The following is a 16,663-nucleotide window of genomic DNA, read 5'->3' on the forward strand; positions in this document are numbered from 1 at the left end:
TTGATTTTGTGAAAATACCTTACAAATAATAGTAATAGTGTTATACATTCTTTTATTAAAATAAATAATACAAAAAATTATGCTAACAGAGGTTTCGAACTAATATTTACAATTTATGTATTAATTATATTTTTCATAATCTTAGTTTTTTTACAAATAATACCAAAAAAAAATTTATGTTTAACAAAACAGAAAATAAGAAATTATAAATTTATATGTCGATGTTTAATCTATATTTATATCTATATATATACTAATCTAAATATATGAATGTGAATTGTGAATTTACATAAATATCCTTACCTTCATTTAATAATAATAATTTAATTAAATATTATTACCTTCATTTAATAATAATAATTGATATATGTTTTCTTTTTCATATATTCTTTTAATAATAATCATTTCATTAATACATTTTTATTTTTAAATTTAAAATTAATTACTTTAATATTTACATTGACATCAAATTCACAGAAAATCACTATCATAAATACATGTTTATTTTTTTTTATTTGTTTTTCATCTATTCATTTTATAATAATCATTAATATATTTTTATTTTAAAATTTAAAATTAATTACTACATATTTTCTTTTTCATATATTCTTTTAATAATAATCATTAATATATTTTTATTTTTAAATTTAAAATTAAATACTTTAATATTTACATTGACATCAAATTCACATAAAATCACTATCATAATTATATATTTATTTTTTTGTTTTTTTCATCTATTCATTTAATAATAATCATTAATATGTTTTTATTTTTAAATTTAATTATTTACTTTAATATTTACATTGACATCAAATTCACAGAAAATCACTATCATAATATTATAAATTTAAATAAATTGTTAATGTTACGAACATTAATGTAATAATGGGAAAACAAATAGAGATGAGTGTGCTTGAATAAAATTAAATTATTAATAAATATTAAGGTCATATAAAACATTTTTTTCCCATTTAGAAGGTAGATATATATAGATTACTTATGTATCAACAAAATACGTGATTGAGAGAAAATGTTTGTATGTAAGTGATTTCATTGCAAACATTTAAGTTATTTAATCAATTTTCAATATATGATGCTAAATACATATTACTAAATAATATAATATCTATTAATTAATCTATTAAATATATGACTTTCATTTGTAAGCTTACTATTATATTATTTTTTTTGTTTTACAATTTGTCATGTTAATGTTGTTATTTAAGTCATTTTTTTATCTTAGTTTAATAAGATCATTAATAGTGTATTTAACTCAATCAAACTAATTATTATTTTAATTTACTTTTAAATTTAATTTTAATTATTTAAATCTATATATTGCCGTCAAATAATAATAGGAAGACAAAGGGAGATGAGTCGGACTGAATAAAAATAAATTATTGATAAATATTAATGTCATACAAAATTTCTTTCTCCCATTTAGAATAAAAATATTTTCAAACTCTTTATGTGTCAATATAGATATGTGATTGAGAGAAATGTTTGTATGTAAGTGATTTCAAACACTGTTTTTAAGTTATTTAGTCAATTTTTTTATAAATGCTGCTAAATAAATATTACTAAATAATATGCTCCATTTGATCATTTTGTGTTCTTGCAATGAGGAGTTATATGTCATTTGTATTGATCATGTAATTGTTTTTGGATTGTTTATGTGATTTGTTGTTTGCACGAAGAAAAGAGAAACAAAATCAAATATCCAACAAAAATGGTTATTTTTCAATTTTTTATTGTTGAGATATTTTGTTAATTTTTAAACACATAATGCATGTTTTCTGTTTGCTTAGATTACTTAGTTTGAAGTGACTTATAAAATATTAAAAAATTTGAAATATTTCTTCGTTTTTACGTTATGTTTCAGAATATCAAGAGATAATATTTTTTATTTATTGAGACAATTGTATTTCCAAACTTCTGTCCATAAATCAATATTTAATTTTTTACGACATTATTATATTCTCTAATCAATTTTTTTTTTACTTAGATTGATAGAAGACATTTTAATTTGAGTTTTTATGTTCTTGCTTATATTATTTTTGTAATATTATTTATTATGAAAATAATAGGTGAACTACAAAATTTGGTAGGTCTAAGAGTCCTCTGATGAACGACAAATATGGATAAATTATTAAAATATATAATATCCAGTAGATTTTTGGCATGCGATTTTGTTCTAATTCAATGATTATGCATGATTCCAAGTTTTAATTATATCACAAGTTAACACATGCTTTGTTGTTGCTAGATATATTTTGTCAATAGTATAATATTTTTCTATGGTTTAAGAAAAATTGTGTGACTTTGTATTATATTTTTACGGCTCCTTTTCTAAATGGTTTTCTTATGATTTCAAGGCACCATTTTTCATTTGTGTTTTTTTTAAAGAAGTGGAATGAATATCTATAAAACGATGACATTAATAAGGCGTCTTCTCTTTATTTGAAAAAAATATTGGAAAATTTATACAAATTATGAATAATATGAGTTAATATTTAATTTGAGAGTGATTTATGCTTTTTATTGCTCGTATATACTTCAATTTCTTTGTTATTGTACTAAATAAATTATTTTTAAACTTTGAGTTATCATTTTTTCCTTATCGAGGTTGTTTGTGTTATGATTTTTTTATTCGTTTTGGTTAGTATTGTTGGTGGTAATTGATTTTTCTGATATTATATGATGTGTCTTGTTGTTTATAAAAATAAGTATGAGAGTATACCAATCAAAGCCACGTATTTTGGGTCTTCTGTTCTACGAAGAGAATAATAAATGGTTTCTGTGAATTATATAATTTTTTGGTTTTTCATACATATAGTCTACGAAATGCGTCAAATTTTGAACAAAAAAGTTAAGACAAACATAGTGAATGAAAAAAAATTAGACATGTTAAATAAAAAAAAATAATGTTGTGTATTACTATGTTGGGTGCAATAATTGTCCATGCTTGGTAGAGCGGTCGAACCGTGGTGCTTGAGCTACTGTGCGGTTTAAAAGATTTGAGTTGCACCACTACTACTAGCTATAGCTTTTGGTAAAGCGGCAAGCGCTCGGCCCTGCAATTGGTATCAGAGCCAAGGTCACGGGTTCGATTCCCATTGATTGTGAATAGTGCAATTATTGAGAGGGAGATTGTTGGGTGCAATAATTGTTACTGCTTGGTAGAGCGGCCGAACCGTGGTGCTTGAGCTGCTGTGCAGTTTAAAAGATTTGAGTTGCACCATTACTACTAACTATAGATTTTGGTAAAGCGGCAAGCGCTCGGTCCTACATACTATGTCTTAATTTCTGTATGATATAATTCAAGCACATTTTTTTTTATAGATATTTGAAATTAGATTCAACTAAGTAACATGAAACATATACATATATATTAAATCATATTTAAAGCAAAATATTAAGATCAAGAATGATTCAGATTTAAATTTAAACGAAGCACAGTGAAGAAGAAATTGAAGAATTGTATGTGTACATTAAGTGTTATATAATGATTATGTTGTTACTTCATGGTTGTCCGACATATGAATGTCATATAAAATGTCAATATTTCTCAATAAAATAGTTTTTCAAAAAGAAAAAATTCTTAATTCAGAAAAAAATACATAAAAAACAAATTGTGCATAATTCTCATTCTATTTATAATGGTATGAGAACAATTCTAAAACTTTGTTGACACAATATAATAGATCAATTTTGTGCATTTTATTGAGACATTAAGCCAGTTTCACTTTATTTCCTCCAATATTATCTCGATATATTTCGATGTGACTACGAGATTGTTTTTGTCTTTTTTTTAGTCAAATTGTCTAACCACTAATTCATAACATATATGATGGTAGCATAGAAAACTCCTCGTCCATGAAATCTAAATGGTTATATTATTAGATGAGATATTGAATAAGACAAATACTTTGACATATATTTGAATGATATCTCATATGCATATCTTAATTACATTATTCGTATCTCTTCTCAAGATTTTTAAAATACAATAATTAAGTTTGTATATCGTTCCACGAGATATAAAATATTATAAAACAAAATATAAACTCGATAGAAGAAAATTTATTTTGTTTCAATGAATAATATAATATTACGTTCTAAACGCAACAAATGAGATTGAAACTATATCATCCTCATGACATGATGCACGCAATCATTATTTCAAAGCTTCCAAAAAATGATGATGAAGATGACTTTCTTGAATTGCGTCAAATTAAATGAGGACACAATTTAAAGATATAACCATTTGAAGAGATTTCAAGTATTTTTCTCACAGTGATTGAGAAATAGTTGTTAAAAATTTATTAACCTTATAGCTATATATTTATAATATTGATACTAAATATATAAAAATGATATCACAAATATCACAATATTTGAAGAAGGTGCAACACCATTCATTCGTTATGTTGTTGAAGAATATATAAGTTATACATACTTTTAGTCACAGTGAAAACTTATCGCGAATAAAAGTATTTTTTCTTAGTTGTTATAGTTGATGATTGTCAAAAGCTGAAAAATCATTTAACAACAAAAAAATAGCCAGAAAAATAAGATTATCAGATAAAAACAATGTAGAAAACCGAAAAAATGTCATGATAAAGAAGCAAACTATGAGCATGTCAGATCCCGGATAAGGATTGTAAATAACATAATATATGTTAAAGACGATCAGATATTTGCTGAGCATATCAAAATAGTAATATGCATATTATAACAAACTACGACAAAGAGTTGTTGAGTTCTCAAAATCAACCAAGAAGAATATTTGAAAGTGTGTCAAGTGGATAAGATAATTTCTCTTATTCATATACCGTCTATGGTCATGATTTTTTTTATTTTTTATGGCTTAGTTTGTTTCAGTTGATAAATATTATTAGTCATGTTTTAATTCATTTAAATATTATCAAAATTTCGCACATATATTTTCAGCAGTTTAAGTTTTTACGTGCAACGCACGTGCATTTTTCTAGTATATCAAATATATATATATATATAAATTTTTTACGATTGAATTTAATTAATGTGAAAAATAAAGATAGAACTACAATGGAGGACCTCTCGCCGATTTCTTCTGTTCCTTCTGCCGTTCCTTTCTCGTTCTCCATGGATGTGTTTGTGTTACACGCAATTCATATTTGCATTTAGATTAGGTATCGCAGTGCGCTCGGAAATTGCAAGAGGTGGATTACAAAGCCCATTTCTTGTTTAATTTAGGTTCATCATCGTATCTTCCACATGGATTTCGGGTCTTTATGATTTTTTTTTGATCGAGTATAGGTGATGTTCATATATCCGTGTTCGCTTTTGTTATTTTCAGTTCTTTGTTATCTGGAAAAGCTAATTTTTAGCTTCAATTTATGATACTATGACGTATCTTTTATACAATAAAGAAACTTGTTTTGCAAGTGTGTTGAAATTTTGCGGCAAACGTACGTTGACAGAATCTGGTTGTTTTTTTGGTTCGAAATTGGTTATAATTGTATTGAAATAAGTTGTGTACAAGGTATATTCTGCCTTATTTATATTTACATGATGTACGTCGGTTCTTGCTTTTTCACTTTTAGAAATAAGTGATTTATATTTGCGTTTCTCGTCTAGTTTTTGTGACTAGGTGTTATTAATTTGTAATATATAATCAATACGATCAATTGTACTGCTCCAGTAAATGTAACTGGTGTCACATTTTTAAGAATATTGGACATAAACAGCGAGCAAGGTTCCTTTTAAGTGCTGTGCACTGCCATATCTTCTTTCACTTCACCATTAGTTTATCTGTTTTGCTCTTTATGTTTTTTATTAGTTTTTGACTTCATACTTTTATCTTTCATTCCTTCCCAGATAAATGTGCTAACTAGTGTTGTAAACTCATGTGGGTAGATTATCAAAATACCAATTTCTGATTACGTCTAAAAATTGCCATGATTAGATTCGTTTGCTATGCTAAAATATTGAAAGTGTGGTGTTTTGTGTGGATTTCTTGGTTTGCGCAGAGGGGAAGGCTCTCTTCTCTCTTTTGCAAGGTTTGTCATTTTTTAAATTTTACATAAATTCCAGAGCCGGTCATCTTCCTATTGCAGGTGTAAACCAAGATGAAACCTGTCTGTCCTTTTATTAAAGCTTCGCAGCCTGATGATGCGTCTATTAAAGAACCTTGTGAAAACCAACATAAACAGCAGTGGACTAATGATACCACACCTCAGAAAGATTCAACAATTAGTCCCAAGTGCCCCTACGGATACGATTCTCAGACATTTAAGTTAGGCCCTCTCAGCTGCATGATATGTCAAGCACTTCTTTTTGAATGTAACAAGTGTGTGCCTTGTTCCCATGTATACTGCAAGTAAGTGAAATGTGCCAAATGTTACCCATCAGTTAGTTTCCTCGTGTGCTTATGAATGTTCTTGATGACTGCTTTTCACGAAATTAGAGCTTGTGTATCACGCTTCAAGGATTGTCCTTTATGTGGTGCTGACATTGTGAAGATTGAAGACGATCCTAATCTTCAGGCTGTAGTTGATCGCTTTATTGATGGTCATGCAAGGATCAAGAGGTCTCAAGTTGATACTGACAAGGAAGAAAAGGAAGGTGGAAAGAAAAATGTGATATATGAGGATGTGTCCCTTGAGAGAGGTGCTTTCTTGGTGCAGCAGGCCATGAGGGTAATTTTTAAATTTCTGTCATTTGTTTATTGTTGATGCCAATAGGGACTATGTAAACATTGGCTAAATTCAGTTGTTTCATTTTCACTGTATTCTTTTATAAAACTGCACCATATTTGCTAACATATTCTGATTTATATATCCATTCATAACTTTTATCTTTCTCATTTATAGGCACTTCGTGCTAATAACATAGGAAGTGCAAAATCAAGGCTTAGCATATGTGTGGAAGATGTTAGAGAACAACTGGAAAGATTTGGAGACACTCCTGAGTTATGCTCTCAGTTGGGTGCAGTTTTAGGTATGCTCGGTGATTGCTGGTATGCCCATCATCTTTGTCTTTTTCTTTGTCTGAATTTAGAAAATGTGTTTTTAGTAATCGAAATTATGTTTGCATTTTGATCTTTAAAATTTAGGATACATGATATGGCATTTGTTTTTGAACAAAAAATAACACTGATTGTTTCAGTCGAGCAACTGGAGATGCTAGTGCTGCAATATCATACTTTGAGGAGAGTGTCAGCTTCCTTACAAAAGTACCGACGGATGATTTGGAGGTATAAGTTTGTATTACGCCAGTTAACTACCATTTTTCCGCAAATCCAGCTTGATACAACTTGTATTTGGACCTGTGCAGATAACACATACACATTCTGTTTCTCTCAATAAAATTGGGGACCTGAAGTTCTACGAGGGGGATTTACAGGCTGCAAGATCCTATTATTTCAAGGCTTTGGAAGTTCGCCGTAATGCAATCAAGTACCATTCAAACGTTTCATCGCTGGTGAGCAATTGATAAAACGTAGGTTCTGTTTCTAGTGTTTCCAAACCGCCCCTGTTAACGATTGGCTCGAGGATGTAATATATGCGACTGTGATCAACAATATTTTCCTTTGTTAATGTGTTTATGATAAGCTGAGAACTTGGTCTTGGTATTAGCCCCTCTCTAGTCTCTGCTTTTTCTCTTCTAATTATCTCTTATTTCAAATCATAAACTCAGGTTATAGACGTAGCTACATCACTGGCAAAAGTGGCTGATGTTGATAGAAACCTTGCTAACGAGGACACAGCTATCGCTGGCTTTCAGGACGGCATTAAATTGTTGGAATCTCTATCAATAAGAGCTGAGGAAGTTGATCTTGAACAACGGGTATGAATTGTCCATAATTTTCTTCTAAATCTACGTTAAGTTGATCAGGTTACCATTACCACCCCCCCCCCCCCCCCCCCCCCTCTTTTTTTTTTTAATCTTGTATTTGATTTGGACCTTTCTTGCACGCAGCGTCTTTCGGTGCTGGAGTTCCTCAACAGCCAACTTGCAAAATGATGACCACCCTATGCAAAGAATGATTGTTCTGTAATAAAATGTAGTGTCTAGACGTTAGATAAATAAGTGATATGAACTACTGGTGCAAGTGTATAGCTTTGTTAAAATAATTTCACTTCCTCAAACAAGAATCAGAATAAAAATTCCCCAATTCATTGTTATTAGATATATACATAATGAATGAACCTTTAGTTTTTATATTTGTTTATTTGTTCTTGTTTTAGTGTACAATTTATTTTTTTAAATATTTAATGGGATTGAGTTGTAGACTTGAAGAGGAATAGGGAGATTTTTTTTAAAAAAAAATTAACATCTACAAACCCCCATTTTTAAAAGCCTAACTTATTGGTGTAAAAATGATTCATAGGAAGAAAACTAACTAAAATAATAATTACTATAATATTTGATAATAAGTTTTCAAACTTTCTTTTGATACACTAATTTTTAAAATGCGTTGTCTTGAATCGTAGATAGGATTGAGCTCAAACAAGAAATCAAGAATTGCTCAACGCCAAATGATTTAGAAGTGAATCTATCTATTCGCAGTGATGAAATCATTTTACAAAATATATTTTTAAAATGGAAGGATGTGTCTTTCTTGGTTTCTAAGAAGACATGGCTTCTGAAATGGAAATCGGGGTTGCTTATTTTATGTAGATTTCCTGGAAGATAGAATGTTGGATCAATTTTATTTTTATGGACTTATATGTGAATAATTATGTGTTGTTGGTTGTCTATTAAGTTAAGCCTAAAATAAAGTGATCGACTGAGGTTTCGGGTTATTGAGCTTTAATGTATCTAATAGGTTGTGGGCATTTAATGTGTAAAGACATAAGTGTAATTTCTGTTTATACGATAGACTAAAACAGAAATATCAGAAGATATTGATAAATATTATCTATAAATATGGTTCATGTTTCCCAGATCTCGCATTATTATTTTCACTATTCTCTCTCATTAAGAAAATAGTTCTGAAGAGAAACTAAAAGATTCTCTCAAGGAAAGAGCGCGTAGATCTGGAAGACGCTTCCGCTTAAGTTTTCAGTCAAATTCTTAATGATTTAGGGTGATGGATTCTGCGGTTTATGAGTTTTCTCCAACATAGAAGACCTTTTTCCCACCAGAATCGACGTATATAAAAATTTTGCAACGTTTCCGAGACTGATTAATTTAACTGTTTAAGTTTGCAAGTAAAAAAGTCGATGACAATGGAATTTAATTTACAAGCATACGATGAAATGCAGAAAACATACAATAAAAACAAATTAAATGAAGACACCCATCCCGCAATCAAGACGAAAGGATATATAGGAAGTAACACAAACACAGATTACAAAGCATGCATTGAATGAGTTTAAAGGTCGCTTGTATCTATCTCATCAGGTTGAAGGTTCTAGAACTTAGCTTGGAGCTGATCCACAACACTCTTATCCACTTGGAATGCCTTGGCAAGAATGTCATTGCTAAAATCAGGATTCGATCCGAAAACCGCATTTGCGATTGTAATGACTCCGGGATTCTGGCTACTCAATCCAGCAATTGCAACAGCATGTCCAGTTCCCACATTGCGTTGGAAGTGGACGAGTCCCACTGGGAACACGAAAACATCACCTTTCTGAAGGGTTTTCGTGAATAGACTATTACCAGGGTTCGAGGTTACGAACCCCACCTGGAGGGAACCCTCGATGCCCCATGGTGCGTAATCGATACGAACCATTGAGATTCCAAGAGCATTGAGGCCTGGTACTTGAACTACACTCACTGGGCTAACCTTGGAGCCATTAGGATTTGATGTGTACGTTGCCTGCTAAGTGAAGTCCACTGAAGGAGAAGTCACTGGCTTGAACCAATGCAGGGTTCTTGCAGGCCAACCCATTCACTTTAGCTGCTAATATATACAACCAGTGTGAGTTATTATAACTACTTGTTAACAATGAAATTTATGCTAATCAATAAATAACCACAAGCATAAAAATGATAACGGTATCTGATTTGCGCAAGAAAATGCTGATGGTGTGTGAAGGAGTGTTGATCACCTGAGCTACTGGGATCGGCAACGCAGAAATCTTGCAACGGACTCGGCTCGAAAGCGAATGCAAGGAAGCCAAAAGACAGGCTTACGAGGCTCAACAAGATAATGAGCTTAGCCATGTGAATCTTGCTACAATTAAGTTGAATATTACAGAATTAGAATGTAATATGAAATTTTTAGTGATATATTTCTGCTAAGCAGAGCTCATTATTTATAGTCATAGAGATGTGTTTCTAGTGAATAATATTCCTGAAGGCCGTCCTTGCACCAATACTTCGTTTTTTATTATCGCATGCCGTCTTATTTAATAATTTGCCAAGACATGGTCAAATTTGGACGTCTTACGTCCAACGGGTCCAAATCATATCAGTTTTGATAAGGGAACACCTCGTCTTTTATCATGTATCTTCCAAGTGTAGATCAAGACATATGTGCAGACTATCACAAGTTCTTTTTAGTGGTAAAGGTTGGAGAAACAAAAGAATTTATGATTTCTTTTCTTTTCTTTTTTTTGACTCAGGAGATTTGGGAAATGGATATTTTGGCTCAGATAATACCTTTTCAATTCCCCATCTTAAATATTTAAAACAAAACACTGGGAGGAGAGAACAGGGAAAACTAATAAGGGAAAGCAAACGAGAAGCAGCATGTGATCGAATAAATATCTTCAATCGTTATTTTTCCTGCAAGTTCTATGAAAAGCCTTTTTTATGAACAATCGAAGATCGGACTCGATATACTCTGCCTTGGTTATCCACGTCTGCAATCAGAAAAACAAGAAAAACCAAGCATTTGAAACATTTCAAATCACTAGCCCTTTTTGTTCTCGGAAACAAAGTAATCACAGAAAGTCAGAGAAACCGTATAAATCTTTCCTATGAAAGTGTTAAATTTACCTGCTGGAATGTGCTGAGAGAGGCCAGAATGGAACCTCCAATCCATACACCATACTTCCTCTCACGTGGAGCCACAACCTTAACTTTCTTGCTGCTTGGAGCTAGTGCCGTAATGATCTCCTTGCTCATCCTTTCAGCGATACCTGGGAACATGGTGGAGTCACCACTGAGGACAATGTTAACCATACAGATCCTTCCTGAGATCAGCGTCACACTTCATGATAGAACTATAGGAGGTTTCATGAATTCCGGCAGCTTTCATCCCGATCATTGATGGCTGAAACGAATATCAGGGACGCGGAATGTTTCACCACCAAGAGTAATCACCTGTCCATCAGGCAGTTCATAGTTCTTCTCCACAGGAGGACTGGTCTTGCCCTTTCTAGCTCTTGTTCATAATCAAGAGCAATACATGCTAGCTTCTCTTTTATGCCCCCCGTAATCTCATGCTCAATACAAATGTTGGGAGGGTAGCCTCGTTCACAATGTATCTTCCTGAGGTATTGAGTGACATAACACACAGCGAGATCAAGACGCAAGATTGCATGGGGGAGTGTGTGACTGAAACTACCCCCCAGAGTTGAGAACAATAACGTAAAAAATGGAAGACGTTTCAATATATGTGTGAACAATAGAACAGGTTTGATTTGTCCCTTAAATGTATTAGAATTTCCCCATCGGTCATACAACCACTGGTATAAAGAGAGAGAACACACTGAAGGGCGACATGCATAGCAAGGGTGTTAAAGGTCTCAAACATGATTCGAGTCATTCTTTCACGATTGGCCTCGGGATTAAAAGGAGCTTCTGTCAAGAGAATCGGTTGCTCCTCGGGAGCCACATGAAGTTCGTCATAGAAAGTATGGTGCCATATCTTTTCCATGTCATCCCAATTGCTGACAATTCCATGTTCAGTTGGATACTTCATTGACAAGACACCTCTCAATGTTTGTCTCATAACCTACATACACATCTTTTTGGCAGTGCATGTGAAACATCACTCCATTGTGACGAGGGTATGCTAGGGAAAACCGCCTTTCGAGCATCATCTCCAGCACATCCAGCCTGAAAGTTAGGAGCGCAGATTAAACAATAAGTTTCTGACATGGTTAAAGATCTACCTACCACCTTTTTTAAACTTCAAATCGGAACCACAAATTTGTGCAAGTTTCAGCATTGCCACTATCAAATGATAAGTTTAAGGTATTGGATGCTAAACACACCTTGACCATTCTATTTCCATTGTAACAACTAAGAGGCCTATCTGCCATCTCGAAGGTGACATGAAAAAACAGCGAAATGGACCATTTTACGAGAGACGGTTTCATTAAACATAAATATAAATGTCGCTCTCAAATCAAGTCTTGGCAAATGAAATCAAAATGCAAAACTAAAATCCGATCATGAGATTGCTGCTGAATATTCGATGGTGATATCACATAGTGTGACATTCCAGTTAAGCTTTTGTAAAGTTACAAATTTAAAAGATGTTATACCACATCGAATCATATTACAAACAAGACATTACATAAATGTCGAGACTTGACAAGGCAGTATCAAAATATAAAGGCATATCTCAAGCAGTTGTAGCAATATATCGCAAAAAGTAGCTTCAATAATGCTCTGAGGTTTTGCCAACCCCGAATCTCAATATTGATTTCCAGAATGAAAAACCTTTGGAATAAAGAAATTCAACCAGGACTGATACATATACAGATAGCCAAATGAAAGAGTTCTCCTCGTGCTCTTTCAACCGCAGATCACAATTATAACAAGCGACCTTCAATGAAATAAGCAACATAGCAGAAATTGATTGATCCCTTCCTCACAAATACAATTTCACATCGACATCGGTTCCCGTGTATTCACAGTACACATAATCATAGACAAAAATGATTTGAGATCGAGCCGATAGTAAACATTGAACACCCATTTGCTCAAAATACAAACTACGAACTAAGAAGCAGAAAACACAAACAGGTGTAATTTAAGTGCATCATCGTATACATATTTTAACCAAGAAATTGTAAGGATTTCAAGAAAAAATCTGATTTCACAAGCTATCTTGAGGATCCATACGCATGCAAATTCATAAAAGATACAATATGCATGGGACAGATCACGTATAACATTAAGTAAATACCTAACATCCATTCACACATTATCACTAACATTCTAAAAATTTAGAGTTAATTTTAAATACCCTTTAGATCCATAAATTAACAATAGGATTCATTGAAAGCAAAAACACAGATTTACAACGAATCCGCAACATGAAACGAATTTTTTCTCCTCTATGAGGATAAAAATAGAATCTTGGATTGAGAGAGTATGATTTAAAGGCGAAAATTTGAACCTGATTTAAAGAAAAAAACTGCAACTTTTAAGCCTTTGCTTGAATTAAGAACTTTGCTCAAGACTCGCTGCGATTATTTTTTATTGTCATAAAATAACTTTCAAATGAAAATATTACCGTCGTCCCAAGAATAAATTATATCATCACTGCATTTCAGCAGACCCATTATACTTATTTCTGTCTACCGAATTTGGAAATATAGTCTTCATTGACTTAACAAATACATATTGTCTACTGAATTATATTTGAGTTTGTTGATAATATGTAGTTGATAAGCACGAATTATATAGCGTTTTAGGGTCTTTATTTTGTCGTTTTCGTGCTTATCTGGCATGTTTTATTCCGAGTTATGCGCTTAATTCGTACTGTTATGGCAAATTGTAGGTTTGACCAAAAGAGGATGAAAGCCAAAGAAATGAAAGAAAAGTCAAACTCCGCAATGCCACGTCAAAAATGCCGGAAAAATAGCAAAAGTTGACATCCGGACCCATACACGGACCCCGTGTAAGGGTCCGTTCATCAGAAGCCAAAGGAAGACATTTACAGTATGTATACGGACCCCTTGCCGGACCTGTATCCGGGGTCCGTGTCGCTTGCATCAAGAAGAAGAAAATTACAGTATCTATACGGACCCCAGGACGGACCCCTACACGGGGTCCGTGTCCACCAATCCGGAAGAACGCTTGGGCAGAGTCTACACGGACCCATGTCCTGAGGCAGGCACGGGGTCCGTGTATTTAATATCGGAAGAAAATTTTGGCGAAGATTTGCTCGAGATTTGACCGAGAATAAAAAGAAAAACAAAAGGAAGAAAAGGGGGTTGTTGAATATTGGAGGAGGCGGCCGACTTTTGGAGAAGAAGGGAAGATTTGCGACCCGGAAAAGACGGCGACAACGTGGGCGAAAGACAGCGCACTTTACACGCAAGATCCGCGCGCCATCATTGAGAATTTCTCTTCTTTTTAATTTCTTATTTTCAGACATGAATTCAACATTTAAATTTGATTTTAGTTTTGAATTTATGGAGTAGTTTTCCTTTATGATCGGGACCACGATAGGAACAAACGATTGATTTTTGTTATTCATTGAAGTGTTTGATTTATAAAATTGTTCTATGTTATTGATTAATGTTTGCATAAATTTCGTGCTTTTAATTTGGCCAATTATTTGCATGTTTGTTGTTTAATCTTGACTCGAAAGAGAATTGATTAAATTTAGCTTCAAAAATATTAATTAACACGCGGTTAAACCGACTAGAAATAGTATTCGGTTTCAGTGTGCGATTTTAGGCGACAGCTGTGATTCTTTCATTGTTAAATGCGTTTTTGTTTAATTAAATTCAATTAGAAATAATTGAACTGTTAAATAAAAATAGGATTATAAATTCTAGAAATAGATTTATGATTAAATCAGGGAATTGCATCGTGATGTTGAATAATTTGTGGTTAAATAATTCCAGTGCATGATTTTAATCAAAGTTTGTTACCGTCGTGTGTTCCCGGTCATCCTATTTAAATTTGAAAATCCCAAGTTCTAAGCCTCTCTGATATTCGATTTAGCCATTAAATTTGCATAACTTAGTTTAAAATTTACGTAGTTGAATTAAAAATCAAATCACTTATTATTGTTTGCCTAGATTAAATAAAATAATTAAATCTTAGTAATTAAATAATAGTCTCTGTGGGATCGATACTTGGACGTCTGTCCATTTACTATAACTTGACCTAGTCCGCTTGCTAGAATTAATCCCAACCGAAATCGTCGGTCAAGTTTTTGGCGCCGTTGCCGGGGACTATTTATTTAATATTAGGATAAATTATTTGTTTGAGACTAGGCTTTTATTCTTAGTTTTAAATTTTTCAGTTATTCTATTCTTTAGTATTTTGATTAATTTTGTTTCAGTTTTTCTTATTATATATACTCTTTTGGAGCTTAAATTGTGCACTTAAATTTTTGATTTCAGGGGTTAGCTCGTGTTATATGAACCGTGCTCAGGACGTCAAAAATCTAGTGCCACTCGATCTGGAGATTGAAAGCACCCTTCGAAGCATCCGCAGAAATCGAAGGAACAACAACTTGTCTTTTGAATCTGAGTCTGAAGCAGAACCTGAAATAGATCTTAAACCAGAATTCGAAGGAATGGCCGGAGAAGAGGATAACCGTACATTGATGGAGCTTCATCGACCAGCATTCGAAGGTTATGGGTCTAGTATAATCCGCCCTACGATTCAGGCAAATACATTCGAGCTGAAGCCAGGCATCATCCAAATGATCCAAATGCAAGTAAAGTTCGGTGGAGCACCATCTGAAGACCCTAATGCACATCTGGAGAATTTTCTGTCGATTTGTGATACGATTAAGTGCAATGGGGTGAGTACCGACGCCATTCGACTCAGATTATTTCCATTCTCCCTGCAGGGAGACGCTATGGAATGGCTTCGTGATCTGCCAGCTGGTTCCATCACTACTTGGGATGGATTGGTTGAGGTATTCTTGCATAGGTACTTTCCCCCAACTAAAATTACACAATTGCGGAATGAGATCACATCCTTCAGGCAGAGAGATGGGGAGTCACTGAATTCAGCATGGGCAAGATTTAAAAAGATGTTGAGGATGTGCCCGAGACATGGTTTTTCAACTGGCCAGCAAGTGGAGACATTCTATTATGGGGTGGATCCTTCTGTGAGATCTATGCTCGATGCGGCAGCAAATGGGAGCTTATATCGAAAAACGCCGACTGCAGCACTTGAAATCATATCCAATATGGCCGAGAGCAATGTGGGTTGGAAAGAAAACCGCAGGGAGAAGAAAGTAGGATTCTTGGAAATGGATGCTCTGGCAGCAATTACAGCGAAACTTGATGGATTGACACATCAGATGGCACAGTTACAAGCGCAGAAGTCAATACCAGTCAAGTCAGTGAATCAGATCCAAGGAAATGCTGAATTAGTTGGTGGTCCATCTTGTAACATGCCATTCATGCCGGATATGTCTTGTGAGGGAATACAGTGCTTTGGGGGGGGACTCGGTGAATTATGTGGGAAACCAAGGTCCTCCACAATATAACCCATACAGTTTCTCGTATAATCCGGGCTGGAGAAATCATCCGAATTTTGGATGGAGGCAACCTGAAACTGCTGTTGAGCCACTAGTTTTTAATCCGCCACAACATCCTACACAGCAAAGACCTCCTCAACAGCCACCTCAACCACCGCAAGGTGCTGGACCTTCAATGCCACCCGGTTTCAAGCCACAAGAGAGCAAGTCGAATCTCGAGGATATGCTTGCCAAATACATAGCCGGGAACGAGATGAGATGGCAAAACCATGATGCCATGATGCAAAGAGTGGAGACTCAACTAGGACA

General features: G+C 33.4%; 1 protein-coding gene and 2 pseudogenes across 3 annotated transcripts; 1 reads left to right on the forward strand and 2 right to left on the reverse strand.

Moving 5' to 3' along the window:
* Positions 1-5,038: 5,038 nt before the first annotated feature.
* Positions 5,039-8,177, forward strand: LOC140842800 (protein NCA1-like). 3 transcript variants are annotated; one of them, XM_073210956.1, is made up of 8 exons: positions 5,039-5,241; positions 6,105-6,367; positions 6,455-6,686; positions 6,861-7,006; positions 7,156-7,243; positions 7,324-7,470; positions 7,687-7,836; positions 7,969-8,177. In XM_073210956.1, exons 2-8 carry the CDS (start codon positions 6,117-6,119, stop codon positions 8,011-8,013), a joined length of 1,059 nt encoding a protein of 352 aa, XP_073067057.1. In that variant the 5' UTR covers positions 5,039-5,241; positions 6,105-6,116; the 3' UTR covers positions 8,014-8,177. The 3 variants fall into 3 exon arrangements, with proteins under 3 accessions (XP_073067057.1, XP_073067056.1, XP_073067055.1); XM_073210955.1 differs by having other exon boundaries at positions 5,039-5,207; positions 5,954-6,367; XM_073210954.1 differs by having other exon boundaries at positions 5,039-5,207.
* A 1,024-nt stretch (positions 8,178-9,201) lies between these two features.
* LOC140842801 (putative germin-like protein 2-1) lies at positions 9,202-10,803 on the reverse strand (annotated as a pseudogene).
* Positions 10,713-12,212, reverse strand: LOC140803737 (actin-11-like; annotated as a pseudogene).
* Positions 12,213-16,663: the final 4,451 nt, after the last annotated feature.

The sequence above is a fragment of the Primulina eburnea genome, chromosome 10 (assembly GCF_022965805.1).
Source record: "Primulina eburnea isolate SZY01 chromosome 10, ASM2296580v1, whole genome shotgun sequence".
Taxonomy (NCBI): Eukaryota; Viridiplantae; Streptophyta; class Magnoliopsida; order Lamiales; family Gesneriaceae; genus Primulina; species Primulina eburnea.

Excerpts from the sequence above, each read along its gene's own strand:
- LOC140842800 (XM_073210956.1), top strand. The coding sequence starts at position 6,117 with ATGAAACCTGTCTGTCCTTTTATTAAAGCTTCGCAGCCTGATGATGCG. Across the intron at positions 6,687-6,860 it reads TGGTGCAGCAGGCCATGAGG|GCACTTCGTGCTAATAACAT; the intron begins GTAATTTTTAAA and ends TCTCATTTATAG. Across the intron at positions 7,244-7,323 it reads TACCGACGGATGATTTGGAG|ATAACACATACACATTCTGT; the intron begins GTATAAGTTTGT and ends GGACCTGTGCAG.